The sequence below is a fragment of the Chelonus insularis genome, unplaced genomic scaffold (assembly GCF_013357705.1).
Source record: "Chelonus insularis isolate UGA/USDA-ARS -01 unplaced genomic scaffold, ASM1335770v1 contig_116_pilon, whole genome shotgun sequence".
NCBI classification, from domain to species: Eukaryota; Metazoa; Arthropoda; class Insecta; order Hymenoptera; family Braconidae; genus Chelonus; species Chelonus insularis.
Window position 1 is genome coordinate 1,526,900 of NW_023276357.1, and position 25,370 is coordinate 1,552,269.

General features: G+C 29.8%; 6 protein-coding genes and 1 long non-coding RNA gene across 9 annotated transcripts; 4 read left to right on the forward strand and 3 right to left on the reverse strand.

The window, feature by feature from the left end:
* Positions 1-480: 480 nt before the first annotated feature.
* On the reverse strand, positions 481-9,589 carry mib2 (mind bomb 2). Of its 2 annotated transcripts, XM_035095857.1 has the most exons (12): positions 9,481-9,589; positions 8,915-9,251; positions 8,776-8,831; positions 7,308-7,766; positions 4,161-4,872; positions 3,426-3,582; positions 2,814-3,099; positions 2,417-2,728; positions 1,973-2,333; positions 1,674-1,891; positions 1,494-1,597; positions 481-1,405 (listed from the first exon to the last, which is right to left on the reverse strand). In XM_035095857.1, the coding sequence occupies exons 4-12, from the start codon at positions 7,739-7,741 to the stop codon at positions 1,107-1,109; spliced, it is 2,883 nt and encodes a 960-aa protein (XP_034951748.1). In that variant the 5' UTR covers positions 7,742-7,766; positions 8,776-8,831; positions 8,915-9,251; positions 9,481-9,589; the 3' UTR covers positions 481-1,106. The 2 variants fall into 2 exon arrangements, with proteins under 2 accessions (XP_034951748.1, XP_034951738.1); XM_035095847.1 differs by having other exon boundaries at positions 8,776-9,251; positions 9,481-9,588.
* LOC118074556 (uncharacterized) lies at positions 5,191-6,099 on the forward strand. The gene is made up of 3 exons (XR_004691215.1): positions 5,191-5,283; positions 5,354-5,587; positions 6,013-6,099. It is a non-coding gene; the product is annotated as an uncharacterized lncRNA (long non-coding RNA).
* Positions 9,590-10,014: 425 nt separating the features above from the next.
* Positions 10,015-13,032, forward strand: Paip1 (Poly(A) binding protein interacting protein 1). The gene is made up of 7 exons (XM_035096670.1): positions 10,015-10,339; positions 10,421-10,542; positions 10,768-11,088; positions 11,163-11,275; positions 11,549-11,777; positions 11,851-12,266; positions 12,492-13,032. The coding sequence occupies exons 1-7, from the start codon at positions 10,219-10,221 to the stop codon at positions 12,604-12,606; spliced, it is 1,437 nt and encodes a 478-aa protein (XP_034952561.1). The 5' UTR covers positions 10,015-10,218; the 3' UTR covers positions 12,607-13,032.
* An 829-nt stretch (positions 13,033-13,861) lies between these two features.
* Positions 13,862-16,204, forward strand: aspr (asperous). Its single transcript, XM_035096753.1, has 7 exons — positions 13,862-14,010; positions 14,077-14,187; positions 14,327-14,455; positions 14,710-14,883; positions 14,989-15,242; positions 15,367-15,589; positions 15,730-16,204. The coding sequence occupies exons 2-7, from the start codon at positions 14,097-14,099 to the stop codon at positions 16,089-16,091; spliced, it is 1,233 nt and encodes a 410-aa protein (XP_034952644.1). The 5' UTR covers positions 13,862-14,010; positions 14,077-14,096; the 3' UTR covers positions 16,092-16,204.
* Positions 16,205-16,296: 92 nt separating this feature from the next.
* On the reverse strand, positions 16,297-19,270 carry LOC118064166 (uncharacterized). Of its 2 annotated transcripts, XM_035078598.1 has the most exons (8): positions 19,012-19,270; positions 18,555-18,638; positions 18,322-18,448; positions 18,108-18,252; positions 17,763-18,038; positions 17,520-17,685; positions 16,558-17,454; positions 16,297-16,476 (listed from the first exon to the last, which is right to left on the reverse strand). In XM_035078598.1, the coding sequence occupies exons 2-8, from the start codon at positions 18,610-18,612 to the stop codon at positions 16,418-16,420; spliced, it is 1,728 nt and encodes a 575-aa protein (XP_034934489.1). In that variant the 5' UTR covers positions 18,613-18,638; positions 19,012-19,270; the 3' UTR covers positions 16,297-16,417. The 2 variants fall into 2 exon arrangements, with proteins under 2 accessions (XP_034934489.1, XP_034934481.1); XM_035078590.1 differs by lacking the exon at positions 19,012-19,270 and having other exon boundaries at positions 18,555-18,894.
* eIF3c (eukaryotic translation initiation factor 3 subunit c) lies at positions 18,862-22,698 on the forward strand. The gene is made up of 8 exons (XM_035078580.1): positions 18,862-18,984; positions 19,191-19,296; positions 19,511-19,643; positions 19,720-21,501; positions 21,620-21,813; positions 21,914-22,117; positions 22,199-22,337; positions 22,417-22,698. The coding sequence occupies exons 2-8, from the start codon at positions 19,204-19,206 to the stop codon at positions 22,539-22,541; spliced, it is 2,670 nt and encodes an 889-aa protein (XP_034934471.1). The 5' UTR covers positions 18,862-18,984; positions 19,191-19,203; the 3' UTR covers positions 22,542-22,698.
* Positions 22,699-22,775: 77 nt separating this feature from the next.
* Vps33B (vacuolar protein sorting 33B) lies at positions 22,776-25,212 on the reverse strand. Its single transcript, XM_035078609.1, has 7 exons — positions 25,061-25,212; positions 24,785-24,962; positions 24,477-24,688; positions 23,884-24,387; positions 23,592-23,822; positions 23,174-23,496; positions 22,776-23,081 (listed from the first exon to the last, which is right to left on the reverse strand). The coding sequence occupies exons 1-7, from the start codon at positions 25,062-25,064 to the stop codon at positions 22,818-22,820; spliced, it is 1,716 nt and encodes a 571-aa protein (XP_034934500.1). The 5' UTR covers positions 25,065-25,212; the 3' UTR covers positions 22,776-22,817.
* Between the last annotated feature and the right edge of the window lie 158 nt (positions 25,213-25,370).

Genomic DNA, 25,370 nt, shown 5'->3' on the forward strand with positions numbered 1-25,370 from the left:
AATAATTTTCTGTCAATTTAATTATAATGTTATTCGTTTAATTGGGAAATTTTTCCAATTAATTAGAAGTTAACGATTATTTCTTCGGACGATTTATTAGTTTAGAATATAATAAATTTTTTTATGAAATAATCGCTTTTCTTTAATTAATCGCTTCTACTTCTGAAAGTTATAAGTTGAAATTTAGAAAATAAGTGTTATTCAACATTATTTTTCGTAGTTAATATTGTCTTTTATGTATAATTGTAAAAAAATACACACCAAGTTTCATATTTAGGCAACGATTGATGAAAATAAAAAAGAACCATGTATTAATATAACTTAAACATATTTATTTCAAACTAAGTCTAATATTTATTCCATGTATAAATTTAGTTTACTATCATTAATATCATTTTACAATACATTTATTGTAAATTCTCTTGGCCATTATTTATTGGAAAAAAGATTAAAAAATCCTTTCGGAGACGATAAAAATTGAACATTCAAATATATTGGATTATTAAGTATACATATTTTTCATGAAATTCGATCATAAATGACATATTTCCCTGTCATTTATTGCGAAAAAATTTATATATAATTTATTTGGTATTAAACACCATTATTTTTCAAATGATTAATCATGGTCAATATTAAAAACAGATCATAAATTCCTTTTATTACGCCACATTTATTTTAAATTCATCGAAAACTCTATTTTAGTTAAAATTTTTGATAATTACGAGAATGTACCATAGAGCAATGAGAGAAAAAGATGATTAAGTAGTCAAAAATAGGCTCTAAAATGGACATTTATCAATTAATTGGTCAATATTCGCACGAGTGGAAGTACATGTGAAAAATGGTTAAAAAGAATATCGAAAAATTAAGAGTACGCATTAAAAAAAATAGTTTACAAATATGTTACGTATACAAAAATCTTCAACGAGGGATTAATTAAAGGATCTAAAGCGAATAAAATATCGCTTTCGTTCCTTCGGTTATGGCACATCGCTCACAATAGAAAAATTCATTTGAGCTACGAGTAGCATCAAAAGGCAAAAATTACTATCATATAATTGGGTTTGGCAGTTGGAATTTTACAAGTATAAAAATCAAATTATCTAATAAAGATTGATCTTTTTGGTAATAGTTTTCCGACACATGTGACATGTTTTAAGAGGTGCTGCGCAATGCTCACAAGCACCATGTCCACAAAGGAATGCTACATTGCGTCTTCGTTCCATGCAAATACTGCACATATTTGCTTCTTCAAGATCAGCTACTCTTGTTTCTAGGTAACGTAGTCTCTCCAAGTCTTTATCCTTTTCCCTCTCCTTTTTCTCTTCTTTTTTAGTTACCTCATCGCTTTGTAATCTTTCTTCAGCTTTTACAGGACTGTCTCTCTTTGTCGAAACATTTCCTACAAAATAATCATTTATATAAAATTATAATTAAATAGTAAAAACTATTTTTCGATAATAAAATTAATAAATTTCTATGGTATATACCTGATTTGTGAGGACCATTTTTGCAGTCTTCATTTTTCCCTTCAACTATTGCTGTGATAGTATAGCTGGGTGATTCTTCAATGGTTGGTGGAGCAGTAGGTCTCCTACAAAAATGAAAGAAACTTGATTACATTTGTCCAAATTCCATGAGTCATTATTTAATTAAAATAATTAACTTACTCAATTTCAGGAGCATGCCTACGACGGAAATGAAAGTATGAACGTAGCAAATCAGCTACGTTAAGATCTGATCTCTCTGAAGGTACAAGATCTAACGGTGTTTTTCCTTTCGAGTTCTTTGTTTGCATTAAAAACGAACCATAATTCTCTACACTGACGAGAAAGCATGCAAGCGTCAATTCCGTTGGTCCATTTTGAGCTGTTAAATCCTGCCAAATCTGAAAAAAAAATGCATTCGCCATAGAGTTTTTTTTTATCTACATAAATAGAATTTCAAAACAATACTAAAATTAATTTACCGCATTTATCATCGGAGCATCACGTTGATTTTCACTAGTAGGTGTTGCTGATTGATGTCGGCTTTTAGCAATAGCTATATGCAAAACTGTATCTCCATCTTCATCAGTTGCTAAAATATCTGCATGATGCTTTAAAAGGAGCTCCACCAACGCCCAATGTCCTTGAGACACAGCTAAATGCAGAGGAGTTTGTTTTCGATTATTTCTAAGGTCTACTGTTGCTCTACCTCCAGTATCTGATAATAATAATGCAGCAACTTCACGATGGCCATTAAGAGCAGCAAGATGCAAAGCTGCAAAACCATCATCTTTTTTTACATCAACAAGATGTTGAATTCTCATCATAAGTTTTCTTGTTGCACTAAGAAAAAATAACATTATAAGAAATATTGAATAATTAATTAATAATCGTCTCAATGATAAAATAAATTTGTGTTTACTTACTGTGCATTTCCTTTCAATGCAGCATGATGGAGAACATTAAATCCACGTTTATTTTGCACTATGAAATCAACCGTTTCATAATTTATTAATGCGTCCATGATCTCAGTGGTATCCTTGCTAATAGCATCATGTAGTGCAGTGTCACCATAAGAATCCTGGAGATTCACGTTACAACCATGACGCAGCAACACCTGCGCGCATGCTGTATTTTCTTTATTAACAGACACGTGAAGAGCAGTACAACCACTATTATTCACAGCATCTATTGGCGCTCCTCTACTCAATAGCAGCTCCATCACTCCAGCTTGATTCCTATACAAGAACATGTATTTCCATGAATCATGTAGCTTTTAGATGAGTAAATGATCAAAAATGCTTTTAAATTTTTTTCACAAACCCAAATGCAGCATAATGTAACGGTGGATCACCATCTTCATCTACGGCCCGAAGTGATGCACCGGCATCAAGCAGAAGAACACATAGTTCACGATTACCTTGATGAGCAGCAACTTGTAAAAACGTTTTTTTACCACCACAAATTCCACTCGGCCGTACATCTACACTTCCGGAATACTTTCGTAAAAATTCACGCACTGCAGATAAACCAGCTTCACCTCTTGCTGCATCACGAAGAAGCTTTTCTATTTCTATTGCTGCACCATCAGTTGGCGAAGGATCAGTACCTGAAATTATTTTATTAAATTAAAACTATTGCAACATTTCTAGAATTTTCTTATAAATGAATAAAATTTAATTTCAAGTATTTTGTTAAAAGTTGCAAATATTATATTCGATGATTTCATTTTTTATTGTTGTTGAAAATATGTAAATAAATTAATTTAAGTTTTACTGTTATCAATGAGTAATAACCGATGAAATCATTTTTTCATTGTGCAATAAAAAAGCAATAATTTATGCATTACTGTAGAGATTCCAGATTTTTTTTAAAACCAACTATTGTTTGATTTAGAAACCATGAAAACATTTAATTACAGCTTATCTAATTTACCCTGTGTCCGTTGTGATTCCGCATGATTATTAATTCCTTGTCCACTGGCAATTTTCACTACACTAAGAGGGTTGAATGTCCATGTGTGGCCGTCTAATGTGACACGAAGATCTCCGTCTGGGTAAATTTTTATGACTTTTCCTAATTTTCCTAGAGCCTGTAACAATAATTATATTGTTAAATAAAAAAAAATTTACGTGTAATAATTTTCATGCATTCTTTTTCAACTACCAAAAACGTTATTTCTATGCAGAAAAATATTCCCATGTTGTCAGCAGTAAATTATAAACCTAAGATGGATTTGCGTGTTATCAAGAGACGGAAATCCCAGGTGAAGTAACGTTCAGTCATTGCAAAGGATATTTTTTAAATTATAATCATTATATTTTTCAAGCAAAATTTTTTTCTAGCTTTATAATAATAAAATTTTTCAAATTTTAATCATGACAAATATTAAAATACAAAAATACAATTAAAATCTTTTTAAATGAATTAATACTTTAGATTATACTGAAATAAATTACCAAGTAGCTTTTCAATAATGAATATGTACATGTATAATTCAAATTCATGAATAAATCCCTTTTCATTTCTTCATTTTTATGCTTCCGAATAATCAACTTAGAAAAAAACTCGCCTTTTTAAAAATGATTTCATGTGACCTTTTTTAATTACATATTTAGAAAGTATAAAAATGAAAAAAAAATCATAGAATACTGTTGTGTAATAACTTACACTCTTCATGACATCAATCCATTCACCATGACCCTGTTGATAATTTTTAACGAGTGCAGCGTCACTCTTTACCCGTACAATGTCTCCAAGAACAAAAGTATCTTTACTTGTAACTTTGGTAAGTGCTCGTGGATGAAATGTCCATCGATTGTTACATCCTTCATATTGTACTCGAATATCACCTTTATCTGTTATTCGATGAACAGTACCAATTTTGCCAATATAATCGGCCATTCTTGGATTCCATCCTCCATGACCAACTTGCATCTCCTTGAGTGACTCTGCATCACGTAAAACTTTCACTTTATCACCAACATTAAATGTTAAATGACATGGACTAGATGTGCTAGATACGTTTCCGCACTGGACGGTGGCATTTTCGTCCTCAACCATTGTCATAACTGTCTGGCCAAGGACTGGCAAGTGTTCTTTATAATAAGTTCCATAAGTAGACTTTTCAATATAACAAAGATCAACGCAACCTTTGTATCCAAGTCGGTAAACATTTGTGCTTCCTGATCTCCACGTAACTGTTGCCACTGAACGACTACTTTCATTATCCCATCCACGAATATCAATCACTCTTCCCGTTTTCCCAGGTCCTCCATCCTGATTACCCCATTCCCAATCAGGTCCTCTTATCACTGTAGCTCCAATGAAAATACCTTTTAGTGGAATTTTTGTGCAACCTTCTCTAGGACTTAGTTGAACCCTGGAAAAAACAATATTCAATTAGTTTATATATATTTTTTTTTAATTTACATCATTTTTAAATACTTTTCTAGCTATTACGAGATAACGATAATTCTCCAATTTTCTCTTATTAAACAATAAAGATGATAAAAAGTTGTTTAAATTTGTTTTTCTTTTGTTTCTAAGACAAATGTTCATTTTAATTGAAAATTGTATCTTCATGGTACTAAAAAATTCCAGAAAATAACATGTTTTTACTGTTAAACATTATTTTCCAATTAATAAATTCAATTTCAGATACTTTCTTTATTTACAATTCGTTTAATTATTCCTAATTTACAATTTCATCTCAATTTAAAAGTTGGATTTATAACTGAGATAATCAATAATCTAAAAACATCATAATCAATTCCTTTTCAGTAAAATTAAGGTAAAGAGGTAGTTATAATTGCAAAATTTTATTCAGATAATTAAAAAGACTTTGCTGTATAATTAATTAGATGAATGTTGGAAATAAGCAACCCATAAATCAATCAAAATTAAAGTTTTCAAAAGTACGAATATTTTTGTAACTTTCTAAAAAAGATCATCCTATCATGAAACCGATCTCACTCACCTTAACTTTTCGTACAAGTATACCAATACTTCAATTAGACAAAACTTTTGATTTAATCTGATCATTTTTTCTAACGACTGCTCTTTCGAAAACTCATATCTAATCTTTATGGTTTCAGGTAAGAAGTTTCATACTACTTTTGTTCAAGATTACAATTTTTTTTTGTTAACTTATATTATTAAAAAATATTCTATCAATAACAAATATTTCTTTTTTTTATTTATTTATAATTTTTAATCAATCACTAATCATTGATATGAGTATTCTTTTCGATGATAATAAATTTCAAACTTTATATATGACTTGAAATAAATTTTTTAATTCATCTCAAGAGTATTGCATACTTTTTTCATGTGAACTTTTTAATTCTTTTCAAACGGAAACATTAATTTAATCAACAAGAAATTACGTAAATATCATAAATGTTACAAACTCTGAACTTAATAATAGATTTCGATGAAGTTGATAACTTAATAGTGAGCATGAGTTGAAAATCTATTTTCCAAGAATATTACATTATGTGCTGACATTTTTTTTTTTTAGAGGACATTATTCAAAGATGAGTCGAAAGATCAGATAACAAAACGTAGAGCATTTAAGTGAAAAGAGACCTATTTCCACAAAAGCGAAAACTCTTGAGTTCTAAAGATTCCATTTTTACTGAATAAGTTTTTATAATAAGATATAAATCTTTGTCAACTACAATTGTCAGTCTTATTTTTGATAATAAATTATTCTAGATATTCTGTAAAATCTTCATTTATTGATTATCAATAGTTTCAGTAGTTCTGATGCTTTAGAAGATTTATTTTAAAAAAGATTATATCTCTTTGGAATTAATTTTCATTCCCTCTGGCTTGACAGTGTTTCCTTTCACTTTGTTGTACATTTATATATCGAGAAATAGTCAAATGAATGTTTTAAAACATTCAAAATTATCAAAACCACTAGCTAAAATGATTTTTATTTATAATAATTATGGTAACAATTGATTTGAAATATTTTTCATTTAATAATTATTATAAACTTTTAACATATTTTCTCTTTAACAATTATAAATTATGTAATAAATTATCATAATACATATTACGATAATTAAAAGTTTTTTACTCTGGTAATTAATCAATTTCAACAAGTCGAAATATTATAAAACTTTTCATTATAAGATTAATGATTGATAATTCAGATTAATATTAAAATAAAACAAGCTGAAATTGCATTTACTTTTTATTCAAGCATTGATATTTATAATCAAAATTCATTTAATTTTCATTAGTTTAAAAATAAATATTCAATACTTATCCATACTGTTAATTAACTTTATTTAAGTATCCATAAATACAAATGTGGAAATTTCAGCACTTGTAATATTCTACATCGATTCATTGATGTTAATCATTCTTTTTTATGTCTTTTGATAACGATTTATCACTATTTTTTCAGAATTAACTTTTTATTGAATCGAAGCCTGCATTAATATTTCATTTAATTAAAACGTGGACAGTTTTTCATTTGAAATTAATGAACCACTCCAGTTGATCAATCATAAATATTTTTATGCTTTTATAATTTTGATTGAACACTGGAATGAATAAATTACATCCAGTTCAATGAAAATAGCTTTATAAGGTGATAATCAATTTAAAGGGGTTTTGTTTTACTCTGCTATAGTATTTTGAATATTTCTAAAAATAGTAACAAATAAATTCAATTTAATAAAATATATTTTAGACCTCTCTATTTCTCGTCATTTGTATATCTATCAATACTTTTCAAACTTTATAATAACTAATTTAAAACTCCAAACTTTTAATAAATAGATAATCAAATATACGTACCCAACTGCATTAGCTGTTTGAAATCTCTGAAATGAATGGCTTAAATCATGAACATCCCCCATGTAACACTGGGTACACAGATCGTAATCATGACACTGACCACATTTCCATCTAATACCAACAATTCCATGTCTTTTACATCCGTCACAAATTATATTGTTATGTTGCACACCAGCTGCTGCATTATCAAACACAAGCAAGTCGTAGTAACCCTGGTAACCGATTCTGTAATTGCTTCTGGATCCATGATCCCATTGGACAATGACTGTTTTGTCAGGCGTTTTGTCTGTAGAATTAGTTGTTGCTGTTCCATTAACCTGTGGAGCAGGAGGTTTGCCAATTTCCACTACTGTTCCAGCATGACCCTCTCCACCATCCTGGTCTTTCCATATCCAGTCGTGGCCTCTCACCACCCTCAAGCCCACCTCCAACATCTCCAACAATCAAAGTAGCCGCCGTCTGTAATAAAAATATTTTATTATACCTTCTATCTATTTATTTATCATTTTTGATCATTATTTACATTTTTCATATTTCATGGAGCTTTAATTTAATTGCTTTTTAATGATACAGCTCTTATGTAATTTAAAAAACTGTTGACAGTTTTATTATGGAAAACTGGAATAATTACTGTTGAAGAAAGTATTCTTAACTGCTTCTAATTTATTTATATTTGCTTTGAAAACTCATGACAAAAATCTTTGTTGATGATTTCTATTTTCCAAGAACCTTTTTAGCTACTATACTAGACACTTATCTATTACTACATGTCCGATGTATAAATGACTTTGCGATAATCAGAGGAAAAACCAGTATTGCATGGAACATTGTAATCATTTCTCAATTTTTTTTTTTTTTATGAAACAACAAATTTCTATTCATAATAAAAAGCTGCTACTAAGAACTATTATTTTTATTTCTTTACAGAGAAATTTATATAATATAAAATCAATCTAATCGATAATATATATACTGAAAAATATATTTTATATATTATGTTATTTAAGAATGAATTAAAAATAGGAATTATATGACAGAAAAAAATTAATTTGAACAAGTTCAATGAAAGTAGATGAAAGTAATGAATGTTTAATCATTTCTTACATTATAAAAATTAGAGAAATTTGAATTTAATTATAATGACAGAATTTTAAGTAGTTTTAGTAAAATATTTAAATCATCATAAATTTTAATTCATTCATGTAATTCAATAGCTTCCAGAATGAACTGTTTCTCATTTGAATATTACTGATGTCTGACGTATTATGAGTAATATGACGAGAGTTTAGTATGAATTTTAGCAGAATCTAATAAAGAAAACATGCTAATATATTTAAATTCTTAAGTCATGTCAAAAAATGAATAAACAAACCCTAATTAATTTTTTAATAAGACTTACAAGCAATAGCATCATTGATAAAATGATATTGAGTGCAGTATGTTAATTATTAATTAAATAGATACAAACCTAGAACTAGCAGACGAAACTACTTGCTGCTAGAGTTCCACTCACTCATAGTGCTACTGATGATCACAAAAACATTCAAATAATTTTATCATACAATTTGTTCGATAAAATGAATAAAAATAAATGATAAAAAATTCACTTAAAATCACAAAATCCACAACATCATGATCAGAGTATTTTATTACTACTCCTGATGTGATCCTGAAGCTTCAACAGCTCTTTTGGAGTATCTTACTATCCTAGCAGCTTGTAGAATGAAAGGCCAGTGGCCTCTCGTAAATGATTCATCCATTTCTCGTTCTGGTACCGACTGTGAATACTCACTCGTTTATCAGATCCAAAGAATACACCTGGGTCCATTGATGCCTGGGTTGTTATCAATTGAGCCCGGCCTATACCCTACGAGTAATTATCAACTGCGAGAGGATTTTTTTTGTGTAGTTTTCGGTCTATCATTTTTCAAGTCCATGTTATATCTAAAAAAAACCATAAAATTATTTTTTATGGTTTGAAATATGAAGACTATAGAGATAAGGAGTCAAATAATTGACCACATTTGGAAGTTTGGGGCTCCATATGTCATCTAGTAGACCTGAAATTTCTAAAATAAAGATCAAGAGTTCCTAAATGGAACTATTTATCTTTTACAGCCATACACAATTATTTTTAATCCTTTATTTTTAGTAGAGAATAAAGTTTAAATACCTTGAAGTTAACCTCACTTTATTTGCTTAAATAGAAAGAATCGTTTTTGGTCTGATATCGATTGTAGATACTTATTAGTATGTTTGTCATGTTTCCTAAGCACACAATGGAGTTTCAATATGCATTTCCCTTCATTATGGAATTTCCCAATTTTATTTAGGAGTATTCCATGATTGCTCCAAAATTACTCGCATTTCTTTTTCTTTTTAAATTAAAAAAAATTGTAACAATAACAATACAAGCATATAAAAGCAATGTTATTGAATTATTTTTATGAATAAATTAAGTAAAAAATTGGACAGCATTATCCAGGGATGTCTTTTGACATTATTTATTAAGTTAATTATTTATAAATAAACCAATTTTTTTTACTGGCCATAATATTTTTTTTAAAATTATATTAATAAAATGTTTACTTAATTATTAGTGGGTAGATTTTAATTATCTTTTGATAAAATTAATAAAATAGAAATTGAAAAAAATTATTGATGTGAGCTACTTGTAGAGGGGTTGGCACCATTGGCACTAATGACGTCACTGAGCCGACATAACGGAAGAAATACTCCGTGGTGAATGTATGTTGGCATCGTGATCAGAGTAATTTATATAAACCTGGTACAATTTTATGAATAAAATCGTATTTTAATTTGAATTAGAGTTATTGCTCGGAGTGTGATCAAGACATTATTGTCAAAATAGTTAGTAAAACGAAGTTTTTCTTGTTAAATACGTATTACCATGGATCATGTTGGTGGTGGTGGTGGCGCAGAAGATCACCGAAGTGGAAGTCAAGGAAAAGGACGCGGAAGTTGGACGAATAATCCTCCACCTCTTCGACGACCGCATAATGTTAGATCAGGTACTTCATTTATTTATCTTTATTTTATTGTTATTGTTGTCAGCTGTTATAACCTCTCTTATGTTTTCAATATTTTTCAAGCATCAGTTAATCAAGTAGGCGAAATGCTCAATAATGTGTCTATCAATGACGTCGTCAGAAATTCACATTTATCAGCAGAAGCACGTGAATTTACTCCTCGAAGTGCGGTAAATTTACAAATGGTAAGTACGCTTATAAAATTACGTTAAAATTTTTTTATTCTTGAGAATCATTTTAAAAATGTCCGCATACGTAGGGGACATTTTCCAATATGAAACTCATTAAGAAATCTATCATTTAAGTGTTTATAATTTTTGCAATATGTTCAAATATAATTCAAATATCTAATAATAAATACATGAATTATATTGATTTTTAATAATTGATTAAATTAATTTATTACGTAGCTGCACAATCGATTGAGTCGAACTTCTGTTCAAAATCGAATAGACCTTGCCAGAAATGCTGATACTAGGAATCAAAGTTATCAGCATCAACAATATCCATACCAATATCAAGAAACATCTAATCAACCATCATCATATAACAATATCTCAGTTGACGATGGTTTAGATAAAACTTTGAGTCAACTCAACACCGCTATGCAAAAGTTATCAAGTTTTCCAGATCAATTTGAAAATCTAGTCAGTTCTCTCGTAGACACCATTTCTCCTCATCTTGAAAATGAAGCTCATGCTCGTGCTATAATCTCAACTGTAATTTTAAAGGTAATAATAATTTTTAACAAATAATATGAATACTTAAATAAATCAAATAAATCCAATGTAAATTTCACTTACAGTGTTTAAGCGATTGTAACTTCCGATACAGTGGAGTTAGACTTTGCTCTCATATTGATGCCGCAAATTCATCATCGAGTTCTTCTTATAATTTTCGAACAGCGTTATATGAATGGTTTGTTATATTACTCCTAAATAATACTACTAATCTAATATTTACAATAATTAGTAATAATATTATTATACTTTTCACTTACAATCTTCATATCTAGAATGTGAACTTTGAAAGTAATTCAAACATGATCATAGAATTATTCTTTAATTGATTGTAAATTATTTTTATTCATGTTAATGAAATTTGAATGCTTACTTGGATGTAATAGTTGAGTTGTTTGTAAATATAATAATCCATCTGTTATGTATGTTAATATGAAATATGATGTTATAGTTGTGAACAGGAAGCTAATAATCTTGCGGAAACATGGCCTAAAATAAAACAGCATACCGTCGAAGATGAACAAAAGTGCCGTGGACTTATGCTAAGTTTAGCTGAATTAGTTGCTCAAATGAATTCTGAGCATGCTGTAGTTTTAGGTAAACGTTTAATTGAAGTCATTTCAACAACTCTCAAGAATCCAGGGCCTACTTCTGCCAAATTTATTTGTCAATCTCTAAAAGTATGTAATTTGTATTCAAAAAATTATCAATTACTTTTATAATTGTAATCTTTGAACAAATTTTTATCTTTAGTTGGCAGGCCAATATTTAGAACGAGAGAGCAGTACAAATAGAGATGAAATCGAACGAGTTATGAAAGAACTTTCATCCCTCGTAATTCAAGGTCGTGTCGACGTACACACGGGTCGTATGGTTGATAGTGTGAAAGAATTACGAAATGGTAATTGGGGGCAGGGTATATCTTCACATGGACCTACGCCTGTAGAAATAAACCAGAGAATATCCCAGAATCAGGTACAACCGCAGTATCATCAGCAACAGTATCAACATCAACATCAACAACAACAACAACAGCATCAACCACAACAATTTGATGAACCAGTGCTTTATGGTCCGGATGGAATGATTTTGTCATCAGAGGAAAGACAGTTTTGTCAAAATCTTGCTAATTTTGAGTATGATAGTGAAGATTCATCGATTGTGGCTATGTATGTGTATAATAATTATTAACAATATTATGGTTAACATAAATTACTCATGTTAATGTTGAAATAGTTCTTTATTCTTCGCTTAAGAAAAGTAAATGAAAAGATATTATTAAATTATTAAAATTATCCGTAAAATAATTCAAAATTTGAGAAGTCTAGGAGTGCTATAATTTATTTCAATTATGTCAAGATTTAAAATTAATTAAAAATGATTTTATTTTACAGACAACAAGACTTGGGACTTGATCCATTGGAAGAAGCTGAAAATGATATGATGGCTGAAGCTTATGAGGAATTTTTAAAGCTTCCGCCCAACTTAACGCCAGTAATTAAAAAATGAAAATAATTCAAAAACAAATACGTCCTTCCAAATTATAGCTTACGTATTCAATCAACTTGTTATTTCATTAATGAAATACGTTTTAATTACGTTAGTAATCAATTAATTATCGATGAAAATATATAATAATCAGGCACATTATAGGAAATGTCATGACAAATTTCACTTCTAATTAAGTGTGTACAACCATTTAGATTAAGAAAATCTTTTTAATGGATATAAATATGTACGTAAAAGTTCTATGAATGTATATTTATAATAATAATTCATTTATGCTCGATTTATAGCACTTACTAATGGACTCATATAATTAAATATGAAATTGATACCAAGCACATAATATTGCATTTTTTTATGTATGAACTTTTATTAATAACTTTTAATTTAGATGTATTATTATTAATTCTTGCGATATCTATTATTGTAATATTATTATATTAGACAGTAATTATACTGTCATAGATGTGGAAAAATAAACAACGCCTACATTATGTAAAACAGACATCAACATCTTATTGACTTTTATTTCAATAATTATTGGCCGACTATTTTCTCAAATAAATTAAACAAACTTTATTTACTATAAACTATGCAAATGTATAATGATATTTGGATACTTAATACTCAAGTCTTTTTCGTTACTAAGTCACTTATTTTTTAAAATTAAAACCTACATAATAATTCGTGCGTAAGCATTCATTAAAAAAAATCACGTTGAACAAGTAGGTGAATCAGATGTTCTGGTATTGAAAATGATCTTTAGAATAACAAACTAATTTGACTAAGTAAAATAATAAATTGATCGAATTGTGAAAATATAATTTACAATTAAAATTGGTGAATATTTGAAATTCCAATGATTATCAATTTAAAGTGTTTCAAGTTCAACGTAACTTGTTTGGGAGGCGGACCTGAAAGTATTAAAAATCATTGATATCTTTATGTTTCGAGGTCAATTCAAGGCCATGATTACCATTTAGGAACGATATGACCATTACGTATGTGTTATCCCGTTCGTCATAACAATCGTCAATGCCATGAGAAACTGATATGTTATTAATGAATTAACTCTGAAGACGTGGATACTTAATAATTGTGAAGAGTTACCAGTTAAGGTACGATCTACCTACGAATGCTCTGATAGTTGATGATGTTTGATGGGTGGAGGTAAACTGCATTGATTTATTTTTTAAAAATCGATGAAAATATGTGGGTGGACCGAGTTCCAAGTCAAGGAGTCTGCCAGGGTCGTGCGTGGGTCAACTGGAGAATCCAAGATCGTGGATGGTGGGGTTGACGTCACTTTTACAATATTTTACTAAGCTATTTTCTCTGGATAGACTCAGCAAAAGTCTGTCAGTCGTCGCTATCGCACGGAAAAGAACAGTCTTCTCTGGAAATTTTGTAAATAGATTTTAAATTCACTTTTTGCTCTCACGTGATGACAATAATTCTCTACTATTCTTTCAGACATTAGTAACCGTGGGAAAATGTGGACTGCAGTTCTGCTAGCAATTTTTGCTACAATCACACTTGCCAATGCTTCAGGAGTACATTATTATTCCAGGCTCGTGTCATCAGGTAATTAAATAATTCTCTATAAAGAAATCTGTGTCAAAGCAAAATGTACAATTTATCACCATAAAGAATGATTTAAAAATTTCTGGATTTTTCCAAATATTGTAAACATATTACAATGTTTTTTTTTTCTATTATGTAGATGGATGTGCCTCTTATACATGTGGAGTCAATGCTAAATGTACCATGACTGATGGTCGACCTGTGTGTTCGTGCTTGAACCTTCACATGGGTGATCCTCTGATTCAGTGCCATCGAGTTGAATGCATAAGTAAGTACAAAGATATTTATAAGCAAACATTGATGGTATTCTAATTGTTCTCTTCAATACTCGATTTTCATTTTAATGATCATGACGCAGGATTAATTAATTATTGAATGCAATTATTCTTTGATTCGATGAGTAATTACATTATTAGCAATTCATTAAACAAAATTGTATCATTTAAAACATAGTCTAATAAATGCTAACATAATAAAATATATCAAATATTAAAATGTAATGGTACTAAAATTTTTTTACAGTTCCTGAGGATTGTCCGAATCACAAAACTTGTGCCAACAATCATTGTGTAGATCCTTGTGCAGGATTCTGCGGTGTAAATTCAAATTGCAAGGTAGTTAATCATTCACCTATTTGCTCTTGTCCACCAGGATATACTGGAGATCCATTTAAATCTTGCCATGTAGCTGATCCTCGTAAGTTAATTGCTTTATTTAATGTTTAGTATTCACTTGGTGACTTTGTTTTCGATGAGTATTGACCATGACCGTACCTTCGTACCATTCTCATTTAAATTTCAGAGGCGGCTTGTAAGCCAAGTCCTTGTGGAATAAATACTCGCTGCGAAGTAATCAGAGAAGTCCCAGTCTGTACTTGTTTACCAGGATATCGAGGTTCACCACTAACCGGATGTAGACATGAGTGCGAAAGCGACGCTGAATGTCCTCAACATCTTGCTTGTTCATCGAACTTTAAGTGTGAAAGTCCATGCAAATGTGGAGATGGTGCCAATTGTGATGTTGTTCATCATCAAGCTAAATGTACCTGTCCAAACGTAAGTGTCTCATTTTAAAATTCTTATCAATAAATAAATCAAATGTACTAAAAATAAATTTATTACCATTTAAATCGAATTGTAAATTAATAAAAAAACGTTTAATTGATACAAATATTTTTAGAACTGGCTTGGAAATCCCCACCTAAGATGCTACCCAGAGTGTACCACTCACTCCGAATGTCCTGGAAATAAACCAGCTTGTGTGTATCAAAAATGTACTAATCCTTGTGAAGGTGCCTGTGGAATAAATGCCAACTGCGAATTACGTGGTACTACACCAGTATGCAGTTGCCCACGCGATATGACTGGAAATCCATTCATTAGCTGTAGACCTTTTGAACCTGGTATGAATTATGCTTTAATTATGTTAATTTAATTTTTCAATAAATTAATTAATCATGAATCGTAGAGAAATATCTCTTATCGATTTATTAATTACTATTAATAATCGACAAACTATTTCATTATTTTTTTATCCCTGCAGAGGATCTTTGCCGACCAAATCCTTGTGGAGAAAATGCTGTTTGCACTCCAGGTCATGATAATACAGGAAAAGAGAGACCAGTTTGCACATGCCCTCCAGGATATATTGGAAATGCATTGATCAGTTGTCGGAGAGGTGAATGCCAGACAGACAGCGAATGTGCTGACAATAAAGCTTGTATTGATTATTACTGTCAAAATCCTTGCACTGGGAAAGAATGTGCACCAAGTGCAGTATGTCAAGCTCGACGGCACATAGCAGTCTGTACATGTTCAGATGGAACACGAGGAGATGCTGTTGTGGGATGTAATGTTATTCAATCGCGTGTTGCTGGATATGGAAGATACTTGGCTGGAAAATAAATTTCTTTCATTCACTTAACTTTAATATTTAAGTTAAACATTAACAAATTATGTCGAACATTTGAAAATTAGAATATTTTGTTAAATTTTATAATTATTGTGGAAATGAAACAAAATTGGTAACATTAGAAATTATAATGAAACAAAGTAACAGAAATTGAAATTATGGAGATATTTATGTAAAAAATTATTTACTTATATCGAATTATGTTAACATATTCTTATTATTTAATGATATTGTTATAGTATTAATAGTTGAAAAATATAGAAATTTTCGTAACTATTTGAAGACTCTTTTTCAAAAAACAATTTTCAATGATAATATCCTAGAAATAATTTTGGGTACTTGGTTTACCACTGTTGAAGCAACTAAAGAAATTAGGAGCTGTAAAATATAATAAAATAATAAAAAGTCAGTTCATTGATACTTAAAATAAACATTTAATAATAATAAATATATTTTTACCGGGATCAATTGTTTGATTTGCTGATGACATTGGATTACTTTCTTTAACTATAGGATTATTCATTTTAATATCAGAAGAATGTGTTGGCATTGCTGGAGAATCATACATCATATTTTTAAACATAGAAGCATTAGACATAAATGAGATATTAGAATCAGCTCGATTGGGAGGAGAAAAGTTTTGCCAGTTTGTATCAATTTCATAATTTCCATCACCTATGATTGATAGGTGATCTTCACTGGTAGAACTAGGTGCATAATTACGATTAGGACATAAGTTAGGTGTTGGTGGTACTTCAGCCATAGGAGGTTTTGTTTGTATTTTTATAGGCTCATTAATTATTTCAACTTTTCTTATATTTGGTAAAATCTTTTTTATAGTATCTTGAGTTTTATTTTTTTCTTTTTCTAAATTAGATAACAATAAATTTTCTCGAGAGGACTCAGAAAGTTTAGATCGTTTTCGTTCTGGTTCTTCTGAAATATCTTGTGCTGAGTCAATATTTTCTGATGGTTTCTTTTTCAAGTGGGAAACTGGACCTAAATATGCTTCTGTAGATACTGGTAGCCTTGGAGCCTCTATAATTGCTTCGCAGACAATTTGTTGAGATTCAGCATTATTCGAATCTTCTATTTTATCATTGTTTTCCTCATACATTGGTTCTTCATTGATACTTAACTGTCGACATTCATTTTCTAAGGTATTTACATTGAGTTCATGTTGCGAATTTTGTGATGTTTGTTCATCTACATCAGAATTTTGAGAACACTCACAATAATCCAATTGTTGCAATGATTCAACATCTTCTTTCTTTTTATCGTTATTTATTTTATCAAATACTTTTTCATTTTCACTGAAAAGCTGATCAAGAATCGAACTACATACAGAGGTAGTATCTGGAAGGAATTTCAAATTACATTGATAGATTTCATATATTTAAAAATTTACAAATAAATTTTACCTGAACCCATAGGCTTTGATTGATAAACTTTCTTTTCTCTTGATCGAGGAGTAGCAGAATATACTGATCGTAACATAGAAGTGTTTATTCTTGGTGCAGGCATCAGTTGTCTAGCTAAAGCTTTAGCTTTAGCTTCTTCCTCAATATCTTGTTGAATTTTTTTATACTACAAACATATTCATTATTTGAAAAAATTAATACTTACAATTGAAGTTTCAATGATAATAATAAACTGAATGATACTTTGTTACACATTTCTGCGTATTTTTTGTTCAAATCGATAATATCTGCTTTCAATACATCTCGATAATTTTGTTGCTTCAATCTTTCTAGTACTAATTGAGACATTTCTTTAATTAATGCTTTCAACCTCATGTCGTTTATAGCTTCTCTTTGCTCTAACATTTTAATCAATTGATTTCTTTTAAACTCTAAATTCATTAATTTAACCTTCTCCTTCTCTACTTTTATTTTAATTTCTCTCCTTCGGACAGCACCATCTAATTTCTCATATTTTTTCTAAGAAATATTGAATGAATAAAGTTTTTATATCAGTTATTGGAGTAATGATGCATTTAATGAATATACCCGATAGCTTTCCCATATGTTTTTATATTTTTCAATCATTCCTTTATACTTTTGTTGCTCATCTTTCATCCTCAATGAATCACTATCAAGTTCTTGTTCTAAGAACAATAATTCGAATTTTTTGTCTTCACAAATCACAGATAGCCTATTGGAATAAAGTGGTTTCAGGTTATTATTAAGAGACCTTGATAAACATTAATTATTAAAAACTTACACTTTCAACATTGGTTCAAATATTTTTAATTTTTCTTTCTCTATCTCTAAAAATTTTGACATCATTTTCCCTTCATTATATTTTAATTCCACTGATTTTTTCACAGTTTCAATTTGATCTTTAATATCTAATAAATGATAATAATAAAATTTAGCAAATTATTCTTCTATAATTTAACACTTGTAAAATTTATGTACTTATATTTAAAAAAATTAAACAATTATTTAAATTACCTCTTAACTTTTGCTCTTTTTTTTTTATTTCTGTCTCCAATGTTGCTTTTAATACCATGGAAAATTGTGGATTCTCTAAACATTCTTTTGGAATATCATTAATATCCATTTTTTTAATAAGATGAATGTTTCCAAAAAATAAATATGCGAAAATTCTTTTTCTAATTCAACAATTATATTTAAGACGCTATAATTTATTTAGGACGCTAAATATTTTCAAATTCGAACAATGTTTTCTGTTGGTATCAACAAAAAACTGTTGTATTGGCCGCCATTTTATTTAGAATTGCACAGTAGAGTCAAAGTTTTGCTTTTTCACCACAAACCGGTGCTGCCGGTTGCCATATTTTCACGATTTCCTGAAGACAGGAAAGAACGCGTGGATTTTAATTATTGTGTAATAATAAATTACTTTGGAAACATTTATTGAGTAAGTTTAAATGTAATAAATACTCACTAAGTCATTTTTTTCAACAATTTAAAGAACTTGTAAAAAATAAGTAAAATATTGATTGCTCATTTATAAGGTTTATTGGTTAAGTTGTCACATACTGTCTGTATGGTGTCAAATGATATTTTAATACACGAAATTGCCCAGTGATTCGAACAAATACTTTATTTTCAATTTGTTTACAGATAATCATTCAATATGAGTAAGTTTTTTACTACCGGGACGGATTCCGAATCCGATAGCTCATCCGAAGAGGAGCAGGTTCAACGCGCACCAGCGACTGCTTTTACTGTGAGTAACAAATATACTGATTTTACTTTATAAACTCAATAAGCTGAAAAAATATTTGCTATTATTCACAAAATAATCAATAAACTATCACTTTAGTTTTTTTATCAGAATAAAATTATAAAAAACCATTTTGGAGCAATAAGTATGAAAAATGCTTTACAAAAATGATGTTTAGAATTTTTTTCATTATTATTAATGTTATATTTATTTGCAGTTTAGTGATGAAGAAGAAGAAACAAAACGTGTGGTACGGTCAACGAAAGAAAAACGATATGAGGAGCTTACTAATCTTATTAAGCTCATTCGAAATTATAAAAAAATCAAAGACATGAGTAGCATGCTTTCAAGTAAGTACAAATTATTATTTTCAAAATAATATTATTTCTTTGAATTACTTTCTAATGAAATTTTCATATTTTATAGCTTTTGAAGACCTTAAAAAAGCTTATGAGAAAGCTCAAACAGTTGTTATGAAAGAAGAAGGTGGTCAAACACCACGTTTTTACTTAAGATGTTTAGTAGAAATGGAAGACTTCATTAATGAAGTATGGGAAGATCGTGAGAGCAGAAAAAATATGTCAAAGAATAATTCAAAATCTCTAACATCTTTACGTCAAAAACTCCGTAAATATAATAAAGACTTTGAGGAAGAAATAGTGAAGTTCAGAGAAAATCCAGATCAAGATGATGACGAAGAAGAAGAAAAACAAGAGGAAGAAGAGGAATCTGAAGATGATGAAGACCGCGTAAGCTCGTTTAAAAAGTCTGGATCCGAAGTTAGTGTAGCTGATGCTTCTAAGTTCAAAAAAACACCAACAACAGGAGATGATCAAAGCGAGAGTGATTCTGATTGGGGTAGTGACTCGGAAAGTGAAAGTGAAAGCAGTGAAGATGAGGGTCAGTATCAAAATATCCGAGAACGTTTCATCAAAAAAGCCACCGATAAAGATGAAGAAGAGGAAAAAGCAAAGAAAAAAGAACAACGTAAAGAAAGGAAAGATAAAGAACGTAAGAAAAAGCGTGATGAAGATGATGGTGAAGGCGAATGGGAAACTGTTAAGGGAGGAGTTGTTGTTCCTTCCGAGAAACCAAAAATGTTTGCTAAAGATGCTGATATTACTGTTCCAGCAGTATTAAAAAAATTGTCGGAAGTAATAGCAGCTCGTGGAAAAAAACGTACAGATAGACGAGAACAAATTGAACTTTTACATGAATTACGATCTATTGCTGAAGTTCATAATCTTGGACCTGCTGTAGTTGTTAAAATTATTTTCTCCATTGTATCATCTATTTTTGATTACAACCCTAAAGTATCTGATGCAATGAAGCCGGAATATTGGTCCAAATTACTTGATCGCATAACAGAAATGCTTGAGATGCTTCTTGCGAACCCAGACATGCAAATTGCCGAACACATTAGTGAAGATGCCGAAGAATTTGAAAATCCTCCATTTAAAGTTCATGGATGTGTTCTTACACTTGTTGAGCGTTTAGATGAAGAATTTACTAAACTTTTGAAAGAGTGTGATCCTCACAGTAATGAATATGTTGAAAGATTAAAAGATGAAAAACAAGTTGCAAATATTATTGACAAAGTTCAAGCCTATTTAGAACGTCATGGAGGTGTTTCTGAACTATGCCGTGTTTATCTACGTAAGATTGAACATCTTTATTACAAATTTGATCCAAATGTTCTCAAACAAAAAGACGGCGAAGTTCCTGCTGATGTAGTAACATCTGTTCAAGTAATGGAAAAACTTTGTAAATATGTTTACGCTAATGATGGAACTGATCGTTTGCGTACTCGAGCTATTCTTTCGCACATTTATCATCATGCTCTTCATGATAACTGGTTCCAAGCACGTGATTTGATGTTAATGTCTCATCTCCAAGAAACAATTCAACATTCTGATCCAGCTACCCAGATCCTTTACAATCGCACAATTGCTCATCTAGGTTTATGTGCATTCAGACATGCTAACATTAAAGATGCTCATAATTGTCTTGTTGATTTAATGATGACTGGAAAAGTTAAAGAACTTTTAGCACAAGGACTTTTACCACAGAGACAACACGAGCGTAGCAAAGAACAAGAAAAGGTTGAAAAGCAAAGACAAATGCCATTCCATATGCACATCAATTTAGAGCTGCTCGAATGTGTTTACTTGGTCTCTGCTATGTTGATTGAAATACCTTATATGGCAGGTGAGATAATATTAATTTTATTTACAACATGAGCTGTTAAACGTATGTTGTATTACAAAAAAAAAAAAAACATTTTTCATATAATAATTGTTACAACTTTTTATCAATTTTTATCCAGCACATGAATTTGATGCAAGACGAAGAATGATTTCCAAAACTTTCTACCAACAATTGCGATCTAGTGAGAGACAATCTCTTGTTGGTCCACCAGAGTCCATGAGAGAACATGTTGTAGCTGCTGCTAAAGCAATGCGTAATGGAAACTGGTCAGCTTGCAATAACTTTATTATTAATGAAAAGATGAATGCCAAGGTATATATTTTATTTAAACTATTAATTCAAAACGTTTTTCATTTTTTATTATTATAATCTATGAAATATTTATTTAATTAACCGTAATCAATATTTCCAGGTTTGGGATCTCTTTTATCAGGCTGACAAAGTTCGTGCTATGCTAACCAGATTAATTAAAGAAGAATCACTGAGAACTTATTTGTTTACTTATTCTCATGTTTATGATTCAATTTCTATGCCAACGCTGGCTGATATGTTCCAATTGAAACGAGCTGTCGTACATTCCATCATCAGTAAAATGATTATCAATGAAGAATTGATGGTAAGTTTTATTGATCAATCACATTTTATGAATAAAATATTATTATTACAGTCTAACTTTACTTAATTCTTTTCATTTTAGGCATCACTGGATGATCCATCTGAGACAGTCGTAATGCATCGCAGTGAACCAAGTCGTCTTCAATCATTGGCATTACAACTTACCGACAAAGTTAATAACTTTGTAGACTCTAATGAGAGAATTTTCGAAATGAAGCAAGGTATGTAAATTATAAAAATTTTTTAAAAATGCAATGTAATTGTGTGGAATAAATAATAAACATTTATTGTAAATTTTAGGCTTTTCGAGAGGAGGAAACCAAGGTAACTTCCGGGATCGACAAAATTACAACCGCCAGGGTGCAGATTGGGGTCGATCCAGGAGAGAGCGTGATCGTAATCGGGAAGAAACTCGTAATTATTAAATTGCCAAACGCTAAGTAGATATTTACTTGCGTGTGAAGTTAATCCTGTATAATTTTACACTCTGGTAAATAAATTACTTGGTTATAAAAAAGTAATTTTCAATTCTAAAATATATTATGTTAATAATAAATAAAAAATATCATGATCATGAAGTAATCAATATTGATTAAAATTTAATACTTTTTTTTTTAATGTAATGAATTTGTAATTGGCTGGTTCTTAAAAAAAAACAATTTTTTATAGAAATATAAATTATCAGTATTTAATAATATAAATTAAGCATTTTGTATGTTGTTAATAAGTTTATCACCAGTAATTAAACAATCAGAAACAAGAACTAGCCGTATTCCCGTTGATTTTTCAACAAGCCGACAAGCTGATATTTCTCCGTACGTAATTCCTCCAATAATACAAACAATTACTGTCTTGGGTTGTAATAAAACTCGTGGATGATTCACTTTACACTCTGGTAAGTTAATCAATTCATCATAACTCTTAGCATCTGTTACTTGAGCTAATGCAACTTTCAGAAATTGAGCCTAAAAATTACAATTTATTTTTAATTAAATTTTTATCTATTAAATTCAAATATTAGGTTTTTATTATTTAAAAAAAATTGATTACTACTTACAATGGCAGGAATATAAGCTCCACTATATACATAACTTGGACAAATAGTAGTTTTATCAGATTTTTTAGACTGATTTGGTAACAATTTCATTCGTTGAACATTGCTAGACCACTCTCCACTCCATGTTGGCAATTTATTAAGAAGATTTTCTTTCTTTTGTCGCAAAAATCCTGAAGTTTCTAATTTATAAAACAGAGGTATATGCTCGTAACCGTGAGCATGGAGGTGAGATTTTTGGATTAAATTTATTTCGGCAGGAGTAAGGCCATCACTAGTGATAGAAAGCAAGCATAAAAGTCGAAGACTGCGCATTGGATTGTCATCTAAAAAAGTAAAGTTTATTTATTAAAACAAAAGAAACGACAAATAGTTATTTCCATTTTCAAACGTGTTGAAATAAACAGTTATGTTCACCAACCAATATATCTCTCGATATAATCTAGACATTCTTTTCGTCTAGAGCAATCAAGTATTGATTGTTCAATTGCTTGCAATGTTTCGAACTCCGAACCCAAAGATCCAATAATTGCTTCACATGCAGTAATATGAGCAGCTAATTGTCGTTTGACTTCTGCTGTTTTTGGCAGTCTCGTAGCCACATAATGCCCCATTTCTGCCAGCTTCATCGTTTGTGTTGCTTCCTGTTCAGCTGATAGTAATATTATTCAGTTATGCTACGGAAAAATGAGAATTTAAAAAATTTATCATACATTTTAATGACTTAGCCATAGCACGAAGTTTAGGAAAAACATCACTGAAGTGGATATCACGAATATCTTCATAAACTTGATCTTTCTTTGGATCCAATTTAATTTGATTTTTTTCTACTGTTGCTACACCTACGTTCATAGGCGCAACCTCACTTAATAATCCAAGATAAGACACTGGAGTTAATAACGTTGGTACAAGATCATAAGTTCTATCCATAATAATAAGACCTCCTACTTCAGCTTCAGGAGTTATAGATTTCACTTCTTTCATTGTATCAACCATTTTTAAGACTTGTTCACTGTGTTTTCCAAATGAAAATGTTAATTTAGGCCAACCTAGGACTAGTTGTAATGACCATAATTTGCGAGCTAGGGCTGGTAATAGACTTGTATCTTTGTGATAAAAAAGATCAGTAAACATTGGAGTTTCTAGTGATAGCACATTTCCATCAATTCGAATAAATTCCCATGACATTTGATGGATTGTTATTAAATCAGCTAGACCTGGATAAAGTATATTATCAATAAAAATGATTTTTTTCACAGAATAATTGAGTTTTGAAGAAAGCAAAAAAGGTAATTATTAACGATACCTTCTTCTTCAATAAGTGATTGTAAAACTGTGGGTACATATGGTGCTACTAACATATGAAATACTAGGCCTTGAGTTTGAGATAACTCTGACTGAATTTGATCGAGTACCCTTTTACAAGATATTAGATCGTAGGGTGTTAAGAAAATTCGATGAGTATTATTAGGTTTTAATCCTGGTTCTAACTTGAATATCTTATCAACTCCGTGTCTCCTGCATAAATAAATTGTATAGATGAGAATAAAACCGAATTTCATTATTGGTTATTTTAGCAAAATTGTTCATTCAGTAGTTCAATAATGTACTCACTTAAGAACTGTAACTCCGACAAATGAATCTAAGGTTTTCATTAATTTTTGTTCTATAATGAGATCTTTTTTGCCAGATATAGAATCTAAAATATCTACCAATTTTCTTTGACTTATTTGTTGCAAGGCACTCAATCTATCATCGAATGTGATATCCATTTTACTGAATGAAAGTTCACCTAATAAAATAACAATGGTTCAATTTGCGTACATACTTGAATACGAATAATTTATAATAAATGATAATCATGAAATAAAGAAAATAAAAAAGACTTACTCATACTTTGGATCAATAAAATATTTTAGATAAACAATTGTTAAATGTTTATAATGAAAAATAATAGAAATAATTCATTCAATTTCTTTCATGAGTAATCGCAACAATTGATTGTTGATAATTGAAACAAAATATTAGAACATTTCTAGTGTTATAGTTTGTACTGATTTATTTTTGTTTAATATATAATTGTCTATAAATAATTAATGTAAATTTATTGATGTATATTTATCTAAAGTAACAATAAAATATTGTTTGGAGTAAATTAATAGTAAATTTTTTTCAATAATAATATTAACATTCTAGTATA

Bases quoted from the DNA above. Each gene is read 5' to 3' on its own strand.
- mib2 (XM_035095857.1), bottom strand. From the start codon at position 7,741: ATGTTGGAGGTGGGCTTGAGGGTGGTGAGAGGCCACGACTGGATATGG. The intron at 3,100-3,425 runs GTAAATTAGATA...AAATAATTTCAG, and splicing joins GGAATCACAACGGACACAGG to GTACTGATCCTTCGCCAACT. The intron at 1,406-1,493 runs GTATATACCATA...ATTATTTTGTAG, and splicing joins AAATGGTCCTCACAAATCAG to GAAATGTTTCGACAAAGAGA.
- Paip1 (XM_035096670.1), top strand. From the start codon at position 10,219: ATGGATCATGTTGGTGGTGGTGGTGGCGCAGAAGATCACCGAAGTGGA. The intron at 10,543-10,767 runs GTAAGTACGCTT...TTTATTACGTAG, and splicing joins GTGCGGTAAATTTACAAATG to CTGCACAATCGATTGAGTCG. The intron at 12,267-12,491 runs GTATGTGTATAA...TTTATTTTACAG, and splicing joins GATTCATCGATTGTGGCTAT to ACAACAAGACTTGGGACTTG.
- aspr (XM_035096753.1), top strand. From the start codon at position 14,097: ATGTGGACTGCAGTTCTGCTAGCAATTTTTGCTACAATCACACTTGCC. The intron at 14,456-14,709 runs GTAAGTACAAAG...ATTTTTTTACAG, and splicing joins CCATCGAGTTGAATGCATAA to TTCCTGAGGATTGTCCGAAT. The intron at 15,590-15,729 runs GTATGAATTATG...TTATCCCTGCAG, and splicing joins CTGTAGACCTTTTGAACCTG to AGGATCTTTGCCGACCAAAT.
- LOC118064166 (XM_035078590.1), bottom strand. From the start codon at position 18,663: ATGGATATTAATGATATTCCAAAAGAATGTTTAGAGAATCCACAATTT. The intron at 18,253-18,321 runs GTAAGTTTTTAA...TTATTCCAATAG, and splicing joins TTTGAACCAATGTTGAAAGT to GCTATCTGTGATTTGTGAAG. The intron at 16,477-16,557 runs GTAAAAATATAT...TATATTTTACAG, and splicing joins AAATCAAACAATTGATCCCG to CTCCTAATTTCTTTAGTTGC.
- eIF3c (XM_035078580.1), top strand. From the start codon at position 19,204: ATGAGTAAGTTTTTTACTACCGGGACGGATTCCGAATCCGATAGCTCA. The intron at 21,502-21,619 runs GTGAGATAATAT...ATTTTTATCCAG, and splicing joins TGAAATACCTTATATGGCAG to CACATGAATTTGATGCAAGA. The intron at 22,118-22,198 runs GTAAGTTTTATT...TTTTCATTTTAG, and splicing joins TTATCAATGAAGAATTGATG to GCATCACTGGATGATCCATC.
- Vps33B (XM_035078609.1), bottom strand. The intron at 23,823-23,883 runs GTATGATAAATT...TATTACTATCAG, and splicing joins TATGGCTAAGTCATTAAAAT to CTGAACAGGAAGCAACACAA. The intron at 23,082-23,173 runs GTAAGTAGTAAT...TGTAATTTTTAG, and splicing joins GAGCTTATATTCCTGCCATT to GCTCAATTTCTGAAAGTTGC.